This window comes from Barbus barbus (assembly GCF_936440315.1).
Source record: "Barbus barbus genome assembly, chromosome: 16".
NCBI lineage: Eukaryota > Metazoa > Chordata > Actinopteri > Cypriniformes > Cyprinidae > Barbus > Barbus barbus.
The window spans coordinates 15,182,262-15,193,390 of NC_136744.1; the positions used below are offsets into that span (position 1 = coordinate 15,182,262).

At 35.7% G+C, this 11,129-nt stretch overlaps 1 protein-coding gene across 1 annotated transcript in view; it reads left to right on the forward strand.

The window, feature by feature from the left end:
- LOC306882618 (KH domain-containing, RNA-binding, signal transduction-associated protein 2-like) overlaps positions 1–10,074 on the forward strand; it is a gene marked incomplete at its 5' end in the record, with an annotated part of 50,276 nt that extends 40,202 nt beyond the window's left edge. The window contains 3 exons of the mRNA XM_079437364.1: positions 6,391–6,473; positions 6,586–6,644; positions 9,049–10,074. Coding sequence (XP_079293490.1) covers positions 6,391–6,473; positions 6,586–6,644; positions 9,049–9,146 — 240 coding nt within the window. The 3' untranslated portion in view covers positions 9,147–10,074. The remainder of the gene's footprint in view (positions 1–6,390; positions 6,474–6,585; positions 6,645–9,048) is intronic.
- Between the last annotated feature and the right edge of the window lie 1,055 nt (positions 10,075–11,129).

Consider the following 11,129-nt stretch of genomic DNA (forward strand, 5'->3'; position numbering starts at 1 on the left):
TATACGCACTCACAAAATAGAAGGCTTGACAGAAAAACAAGTTTATAAATCCTTAAATCAAATTCACTGAGGGAAATGGACAAGGAATGGCCTTTCTATTTACCAAAGGTTGAATGAATCAGTGAAGAAAAAATCCATTCTGACAGATTGAATGCCATAAGATGTTAGTCTACATGCTGACCTACTGTAAAGAAAAGCCATGTGGTGCAAAAAGAAAAGCATCTGCTCACTTGATTGACTGTTGTCTATGAGACGATGAGCTTGACTATCACTATCATTATCTGACTACCGTTACCAGTATTATAATTATTGAGGATGGTGATGATAATGATGATTAATAATGGAAGCTTTTGCTGATTTGTAGGACAACACCCACACATTGCAGACAGGTGTGCACAAGGTTATTTTTGCAAATTCTCAGCCAAGTGAACGTCAAACTCCAACCTAATGAAAAAAGCAATATCTCATGGATTCGATTCCCTCTGAGCTTTTGCCTAATGCAAAAGCCCTATATGTGTAGCGCTGTGGCAGATTGGTCTGTCTGCATGGGGAAATGTTAGAGTACAGACTCATTACCAATGTGAATTGAGTTCTGCTGGAGAGCCTCTGTATTACGGGAGACATGGAAAACGTGGACATATTTCTTTGAGTAATTGGGTCTGGGGAAGGCAGGTGGAGGAATGAGGACTAAGAAATGAGCAGTTCACTAGGAACACATTGCATACCTTTCAAAATCTAACCTTGCCAATCCTCCAGAATGTGGATGTATATTTGTTGAAATATATATAAGTGCGTATAAAAGTATATATACAGGTGTATCTTTGTTTCTATATTTTATATATTACACACAGAGAGAGTGATCTAAATCTGAAAATTGTATCTTGTATTACTTATTCACATTTCTTTGGTAAGAATCGTTTCATAGATTCAATATCTCTCTGAATCATATTACACTTGTGTGATTAACATAACATCATAAGAGTTATATTACAGTAATATAAACAATCAAGTTTATAAATAATGAAATGCTATAGTCAAATTAAAACTTTTACTGAAGTGCCATAATGAATTCTTATAGCTACACGAAGCTAACCTATTTTGAAAATGAAGTGCAATTAGGTTAAAAAAACCCTAATCCATTTATAATATTATGGAAAATATGGTTTATGAGTAATTTTTGATACATGTAAATATTAGATACATAAATATAACATTTATTAACAATAATAAGATATGGATATTTTATTCAAACCTTTAAAAATAATATGTCCTTTTAGTTGTCATTAAAAATGACAGATACAGTATAGTGTGTGTAATCAACAAGCAGCTTTGAACAATGGCCAACAGATAAGAAAAACTAGAAAATTACAAATCATCAAGCAGCTTTGAACATATTATTTTGAAATGTTACAGCCGTCTAGTTGTCTACTAAGCCACATTCCGAGATATGTGTATATATGTGTTCAATAGAAATAGTCAGTTATAGTCTCTATTGCTGCACCACAGAAATAGTCTCTAGTGGTGCAGCAATAACACACTGGAGTTTGTTTGTTTTTTTGACAATTTACTCACCCTCTTGTTCTTCAGAAAACTTTTTTTTTTTTTTTCATTTTTGAATCACAAACTAAAATATTTTTAATGGAACCTGAGATATTTATAGTACATCCCACCATTGAAAGTCCATTCCAACCAAAAGCTTTAAACAAGCCTTTTTTGACTTTCCCTTCATCATATATGTACTGTACGTGCATTTATCAGTTTACATGTAAATTCAAAAAATGCTTTATTAGTGTTTTGAAGATGAACTAAAGTCTTGAAGGTTTTGAATGACGTAAGGGTGAGAAACTGATGACAGATTTTTCATTTTGGTGTGAACTAACCCTTTAACCGCCTCACAGTTTTCTAATTTTTCTGCATAATACTGTTTTAATGTACTAACTGTTTGAAAACCCAATTAAAAAGCATACAGAATGCCTTCTAAGGTCACAACCAGCTCACTGTGGATAAATAAATGAAAAGGGTAAATCGCTGTGAAAGAAGCCCTTGAGTGTCTTGGATAGTATCGCAGTAAACCTCTCACACACACAATCACACACCACTTCACATGGCAAAAGCCAATTCAAGGTGCAGAATAGAATTTTGCGAAAACGCTTCTCTCGCACTATTTCAAAGCAAAGTTCTCACCACGGCTGTAATTATTTTTTAACAATGGGCTCGCTTACACCTCTGACTTGACATTTCTGAGGTGAACTAATTATTGAAATGGAATTCTTCATGCAGAACTCCCTCGTTTAATAAAATAGATGTACGACATACACCTTGAGAAGAAGTTTAATAATTTCCTGCTGAAGAGATGCATTTGGAGTGCCTAGAGGCTCAGCATATTATTTCAGCTCTGAGAGCTGCACATGAGAAAGCAGTTAAAAAATTCGGAAAAGTAGCACTTGTGCTTTTGCTGTGAAAATATCAAGGAGGAATGAGCTGCATGTCATTACTGGTTAAATTGTTGTGTACAGTACACGCAAATATCAGCCCTTATGATTTCTATGAGCTACAGTATATTTACTGGTCAGTGATTACTGAATCAGGGAACACTGGCTACGGCTATCACAACTCCTTGTCGTGCATGAAATAACGCCTATTAAAATGTATTGGAACATGATTTGCATATGCACAGTAGATTGCTCCGTTACAGGAATTGCTGCTTCTGAAGGTTAGAAGTAATAGCCTACTTGTCTGTCATCAGCTTACTGAATTAGTTCTTTTATTTGTGTGATTGTAAAAGTTTATGTAACAAGTAATGTGTGCTCCTATATTTCTACAGTGAGATCTTTAGTAATAAACAGTCCTAGTTTATCACATTTCTGCTGCCATTTTCTTAGTACTGGCAAACGACTGTGCTTTCAGGCAAAGCCAGTGTTTTCAGGATACTCTAAACTGTTATTTTATCTCTATAAATATTCATGCGGTTGTTCATAGGTTGGTGGAAGGTGCCTTAATGATTTCCAGTGAGCTGTTATCATATATGAATAGACATATCAATTATTTGTATTTCCAGTTTGTAAAAAATTAAAACCTGACTCTTGGCCATAGACAATAATTTGCTTGATTCAATTATTTGAAATATTGTTTGCCTAAAGCAAAGACTGTGTAAATCTGTCCTGAATATGTGATGATTTCTCTACATATGGAGCAACACATGGTAATTGACGTATTTGCATAGAAATGTATGGAGAAACTCAGAGAGCAGCTGTTTTAGAAAAATAATCTATTTAACCAGATCCTCAACAAATCACAACAATTCCATACAGTTACATTTAACATATATCAACATAATAGTTATTTTACAAAGAAATTTCCCATACCAGGATGACTAAATTCCACTTAAACTCATGATTCTAATATTTAATATACAGTATTACTTAAATATTGTTATTTATTTCCTAAACGTGGTCAATTGGTTTGCGAATACAAACAGAGATGCCAATGACAATACCAAAAAAATAAAAATAAAATCAATGTTTTACGTTTGAGTCAGTACACTGGTCTTTCTGCCTTCATTCTCCTCTTTCCAATAAACTGTGGTTAACTGAACATAATATTTAATTAATCTAAACCTATGAAGTCACTAATCACCATGATATGAAATGCAGTTTCCCTTTAATATAAAATTGATGTGCAATGAAATCCCATTTTGATTATGTTTGAAAGAATTATGTGTTCTTTCAACATTTGCAACAATCAGAACGGGCTATTAAATAGATATATGGCCTGTTGGATGTCAGTATATTTCAGACTGCTCCATCCTGTCTGACCTTAAGCCCATGTTTGCTCATACTTCAAACTGAAAATATTAGCCCTGAAAAATTGCTTGAGAAACAAGTGGTAGACAAAGAGGCTTCATTCAGTAAGCAGACGGAATCACAGACAAAAAGTGTTTTCAACCATTCATTTCCCTTTGCTGCTCTCCAGTGAGGAATCGTATTCAGTTGCCGTCCCACACAGAGATCAGTCACTGTCAAGAGGTGTTGGTGGTTGTCAATTGATAATGAAGCTGAGTATCGAAGACCTTTGGCTGTCTGCTGTATTAATTACTCTTGCAGTGCTCTCTACCACTTGATTTATTTCCTGTTAGCTTGCTCAATAGGACCAGAGTTAATTGCTCTTTCAAACGAGTGTTGAAATGTAACGATCAAGCACCATTAACTAGAGCTTGCTCGAATTATGCGCAGTGGCTTGTAAGTGCATGTTAAAGTCGAAAAGGCCAGACACAAGGACCTCTTAAATAACACTTTGTTATTATATTAAGTAATATGGCCACATAGTGTTTGCATAGATGTGCAAGACCTCTGCATAAAGTACTAAATTGTTTCAGATAGATGTTTGAATGTTTTCATGTGTTCCTATTGTAGTATGTCTTGCTTCTAACATCTACCTTTTTGATTTACATCTTTAAGGAATAGACCTTAGTCAGAGTAGAGCCATATTTAATTCCTTACAGGAAAACGAGGCTGTACAGTGCATTCAATGATTTGTACTGTTGTTTAACAACATACCGGCATAGAAAAAAACCTCTGTAAAACAGTTTTGAAAGTTGTGAGAATTGCACAGTGTGTGCCATTGTAAACACTCTATCCCTCACAGCCTAGTTTTCATCCACACAAAATTTAATGTAGCATCTAACGTCACTAAAGTCTGTAGTTCACTCATCTTTCTGAATCAAACAATTCACTGAAAAGATTGTAGTCATACAGGTAACAAATGACTTAAAGGGTGAGTAAATAATGACAATTTTCATTTTTAGTTGAACTATTCTGTTTGTTCATTAAATGTCATAGCAGACAAAAAGGACACATCATCTTTGCAAATGTTAAAATGAAAGCTACTCCTTCCGTTCTTTATGAAATGACCCTATTAAATGGGTAGGTCAGTCACTACCTCTTACTGTTCTGCTAAAATGTATTTCCTTAGAGTGCTGTTGGTATTAGAGTGATTGGCATGTTCTGAAATATGCCATTAATAGTAAAACATGCTGCTTCTTCTAAAGCTTAAGATATGCACTCTATCTAGAGGACATGTTAACAAACCGGTCAATTAGTGGGAGAGGACAGAACCCTGACCCTATTAGCACGAGGAAAAACTAATAGAAGGAAATGTGTGTGTTAGATCTCCTGAACAACTTAATCCCTGGCATAATCCGTAACTTTCATTTAGTCTAATCCTTCTTCATACTCATAAAACCTGACTGTTGTGCAGAATTGTAATGTAAAGGGAATAGACAGGGTCAAAATAGTTTACCCAAATTTTTCTGACAGATTAGGCCTAATAAAAAGGGAAGCGCTTTTTTTTCTTTTCAAACAGACTAACTGAAAATTGGACTTGTAACCTGAAGGTCGTGGATTCGAATCTCAGGTCCGGCAGGGATTGTAGGTGGGGGGAGTGAATAACCAACACTCTCTCCACCCTCAATACCACGACTGAGGTGAGACCCTTGAGAAAGGCACCGAACCCCCAACTGCTCCCCGGGCGCCGCAGCATGGCTGCTCACTGCTCCGGGTGTATGTTCACTACTGTGTGTACACTTGGATGGGTTAAATGCAGAGCACAAATTCTGAGTATGGATCACCATACTTGACCACACACCACTTCCCTTTCCTTTTCCTTTCCCTAGTGAGTTGTTTTAATCAATCCAATTTAGTGTCATCACCACAAAATTGTGTATTTAGCACAGGACGAAGATGAATTCTCATTTTATGATGCTGTGTATCTTTTACAGACCAAAAAGTCTGATTGTCTGATTGATCTCACAGACACAAACAAATTTTAATAGTCACACAAATGTGCTCTATTTTGCTTATGCAAAACAGAATGTCCCTTTCGGATGCTTTTTCCCAAAAGATCCTTATGTGCTGCTGGATTTCTATTAAGCCAAAATATAAATCCAGACATTAAAATATCACAACTGCATAGAACAATATGTTGCATATTCAGTATGTGCACTGTAAAAAGAACAATTCCTTTTAATATCAATGAAAGCTCAAGAAAAAGTGTATGGATGACGAGTCATGTATCTCCTGAACATCTCATCATGAAGTTTTAATCTGTTTATTGTTTCTTTTGTCTGTAATACTTGATCGACCTAGGCATTATCCACTTGTCTTCAAACATGGCAAATGAGACAACTGTCGCTCATTGATCAATATTTTCTGTTGGACATGATTCAGCTGTGCCAGTCCTCCACTCTGGGAGTATATTTATTAGAGAAATCCTATTGCGGTGTAATTAAACATTGATTTTTCAACCCTAAACAATTAGAGTGCTGCTTTGAGACAGATTCAGTCCTCTAGCGATGCCTTCTGTGATTATTATTTTGTGTTTCTGTGATTTCAGGGATATGATGATGGTTATGATGGGGAATATGATGACCAGAGTTATGAGGGCTATGATGACAACTACAGCAACCAGTCGAAAAGGTACACGTTTATTTCTAAAAGACATTTTGTCACAACATGAGCTAATTAATGCTTAACTTTGACTCCAAGAATCAGTCAAAATGTCTCATAAGGATTATTTTCCCTCCCACAGTGTCTCAGAATATTATGAATATGGACACGGTAATAATGATGAAGCCTACAACAATTATGGTAAGCATCTGATCTACAGTTCTTCTAAAACAACATAACTTTTTCATCCACTTTTCTTTTAGCTTACTAGGAAACTTAGGATTTTAGGTCATCCGTTTTGAATGGTGCACCACAAAGAGAAACATCCTCTTGCATAGCAGTAGTTTGCATAGCAGGCGGGCTGAAACTCAGTCATGGCACATTGCCCACTCCAGTGAGAAACCTCTTTGCCTCATTCATTTTCCATATTGCTGTTAAATGTTTCAGAGCTAAAGGTAAGGAAAAACACCTAGCGGCATTTGCCAGTTGTTAAATCACAGAGGCCCAGGGCACAGCAGCTGCCATCTTACCTTACTAGTCTGCTTCAGGGCTGGATTTTAAGATGCACTTGAATTCGTGGACTTGAGCCAGTAAAGAGCTGGAGGCGTTGCTGAGGCCCACCAACAGAGTCAGAATGGCCTTTCAGCCATTACTTTGGCTTTTGAATATGTGCCCTCTGTGGATTACATTTGGTGCAGTATTCCCTCTGTTCTTGGCATGGATTGTTGTTTTCCTCTGATGCCAGTTTCCCATTGTATACGTGCCTGCTCATTCATTTTGCATTGTGGCAAATTGTGCAGTGGAGTGTCAAAGTGTTAACAGGAATGATTTGACGTTTTGCCACTTCTTGGCTTGAAACCAAGATTTCATTGTGTTAGGAAAGGTTTTGCCTATTTCCACCTCAGAGTAAAAAAAATAAAACAGTTAGTTTGACTCTGTATCTCACAATAGCGATTTTCTGACTTCCTATTGCACAGTGTCTTTAAGTTTCACAATTGCAGCTTTTTTGTTTCTATTATTTAGTAATATTATTGATTTAACGACACTGTTACTTCACTACACTTTCAGATAAGAACAAAATTTGAACTGAATTGAGCTGGATAATGACAAACTTTGCAACATTGACCCTTTTATTAAACTGAATTGAAACAACATTAAACTAAATTGAGCTGAATAATGATACTATTATTGATCAACTTGATGAATTTATTATATTATATTATATAGTGCTTTCTGTAACAGCAAGAAAACAAGTAATTAATTTCTCAGAATTGTAACTTTATTTCTTGCAATGTGACATACAGTTTTTAACAGTGTGACTATATTTTTCAAAATTTGATTGTGGTGTCATTTCTTGTAATTGTGACTTCATATCTCAAAATGTAACTATTTCTCGCAATGGGAATATATGACAATTTTGACTTTATTTCTTGCAATGTGACTATATCTTGAAGCTGTGACTATTTTGCAATGTGACTTTATACAATTGTGACTATTTGTTGTAACTGTGTCACAATTTTTTACTTTTTTCTCACAATTGTGAATTTTTGGCACAATGTGTCAACAGAATTGTGACTTCATTTGTTGTAATTATCACTGTATCTCACAATTTTATGACTTAATACAATGACTTAATGACTTTTCCCCACAATTTGACTATATCTTGCAGTTGCAAATCAATCTTTATTTTTTACTATTTGACCATTTGATCTCACAATTGTGAATTTATTTATTGTAACTGTGACTATATATCTCACAAAGTGACTTTATTTCTTATTTTTAATGTATATCACAATTACCTGTTGTATTTTTACTCAGAGGTGGAAACAGACTTCCATAAGATTGCAATGAGCAGAGATAGTTTTTCACAGTGAGGAGGAACTGAGGGGAAAAGCTATTAAATATAATGTGAGTGAGGGAGGGCTGTTTATGCGGTAGTGATCATTACACAGAATACCGGAATAAAAGGGATTCTGTCATGATGTATAATGGTTTTTCCTCCTTTCTCTGTGAAACGGTAGTTAGCAACAATGAAGGTTAAGGTTCTTTGCCCTGAAGGCGGGCTGATTGTTTCCTCAATGGCCCAGCGATCACACTCAGAGAACCTAATGGAGCATCGGCTCCCAACACATACTGTATTTAAATGACAGCAGGGTCATACTGTGAGCTCAGCCAGGAGTTCATGCCTCATCTGCTCTGCCTTTGGTAACTGATAATTAGGGCAAAGTGACATTGTATGTTTCTCAAATCTACGATAATGTACCGAGGCAAACATGCAATGCCCTAGATGGGATGCGGGAATGGAGCTCTAAACGAATTATTGAAATGTATGTTTAAGATGATCAGTTGGTGCTCAGATTATAATTTTTTAATGCTTAGAACAAAAAAAGCATTAAAAATTGCTAATGTCACATGAAATTACATTCATTCCTAATGAATCATCATAGCATTGCATTTCATCCATTTAAAGAGGCTCCTCTCCTTCGTAACATCTACATTCACTTGAGTTAAATTCCATTTTCATCTGAGATACTTTAGATGAAGTTTGTTGCAACTGTTTTAAGCAGTTCTGCATTTTTCCCCTGTTTAATCGTTTCACTTTTAGTAGAAGAAGACTGGATATCATCGCGGCCCAACCTCAAAGCTCCAGCATCAAGACTTACTCGAGGGGGCTACAGAGATCACCCCTATGGTAGATATTAAAGGTGCTCCAGATCATGTGACCTCCATACGTCAACGTCAACCTTATTTACTATATAATCTAAAATGGGATTTTTAGGTGATAGGTCAATCATGTTTTTAAATTCACACTAACCTTGGTGGGGGGGGGGGGGGGGGGGGGGCAACATGGTCCCTTTTCTTATCTGAAACTGTTGACTTATTTGTATGATACCTTATGAACGTTAATTCTGGCCAGGATTTGGCAGTGTACTTTTGTCATTGAATGCCCCTTCCTTTAGTTTTCCATTGTTTATCCCCCAAATGTAAAGCATGGAATTAGCCACACATTATGCTTCCCTGACTTTGGGAACCTTTGCGTTAAGACAAAAATGTATGAGGAGAGACTCATTTTGTACATAACATCTTTCGTAATACTTCTTGATTTGATGATGGTAAATACTGAGTTTGTACATTTAATTTTGATATCAGTATTGGGTTTGAAAGCAATTGGCTATGTATGTAGCCACATCCAAGTGCTTTGCTTTGTGTGTAGCTTGTATTTGTACATAAAAATGTAATAAAAAGGATGTAAACGCCTTGTGCAAGGTTCTCTAAATAGGTGATCATAATTGTTAAACTTGTGTTGCTATAATTTGTTAATAAAGATGAGAACATTTTTGTAAAATTAGATTAGGTACGTACTTGTCTCTAGTACTAAATGCCTGTATGACCTGAGGAAATGGATAATATGTTTTTTTATAGATATCTATTTAACAAAGAAAAGCCACAAAAAGGAACCGTAGAGACGTTGTCAAGTCATTTTGTGTAATAAGCTTCATTAATAGAATTAAACTTTGTTAAATAATTTTTAACATTAGCTCTAAATTGTTCATTGACTCTTGATTAGTCATTTAAATGTTTAACATGTTAATGGAAATCAACTGTTTAGACCAATAAATTGAATCTTTTTTAACACATTCTTTAAGCTTCAGCTTATTAAACAATAAGTCGGACTGACTTGTCTGCGCTAACGTGACTCTGAGAATGATATGGAGATTCAGGAGGTAAGAACGTCCCCATATTCCAATAAAATGTTCTAAGTGCCTTCAGCCTTTGGTGTTAACCACTGTAGCCAATGTGAATATGGCTGATATTCACACGGTTTCATCACTCGCAGCAGTGAATGGGATCCAGTTAAAATGCTTTATCTCTGCTACCTACAGTACATTTTCCTCTTTTGCTATTCATGTTAATGAACATCAGAAGGCTGCATCTGTCTTGTAATACCAATGCTTTTAAATATCAGCACTATTGAAGGCCCCATAGAGACCTGAACTCTTTTTTGTGACTATTAGAACTGAATGCTGACGCGTATTAAGACTTCGAAAGGATGACTAAACGTTAAGCAGGTAACCCTAATAATAACTCTAATGTTGCGAATGCCAGTCATAAATTAAGTTATTTATACTTCAAAAAGTAAACCTGCCCTCACTAACCCCAAATAAATGCCTCGGCCCTCTAAATCCGCTAATAAAGTTAACTAGTGACATCAAAAATGACTTAACACATAAGAAGAAGAAGAAAAAAAACAATTAACAATCCATCTTTTAAAATAAGCTAAAACTGATCTTTAATACCTGACCAGCTAAACTAAGCTTTTTAACCAGACACTCTGAAAAAGATGGTTGCTCTCAAATCATATTCTGCTCTGACAGCTTTTGTCCAGCCCCACAAATTGGTTTACTTTTTTGATAGTAACATATCTGTCAAACTGTTTTCAATCCATCTGTTATTTGTGCATGCGAGTGTACGTTTGTTTTGACTTGTAGTCTCACTCATTGTCTCTTCTTACTTCATTTTGTGTATTATACTAATAGAGCCTCGAAATCTATATCCTAAATTCGATTTATCCTCCCAACAGGTACCAGTCTCTCTGTGAGCTGAGATGCAGTGGATTGAGTCAGACTGGGTAAGCTGCAAAAGTGTCTCTGATACTCTGAACAACATGATAACAAATGCATTCAA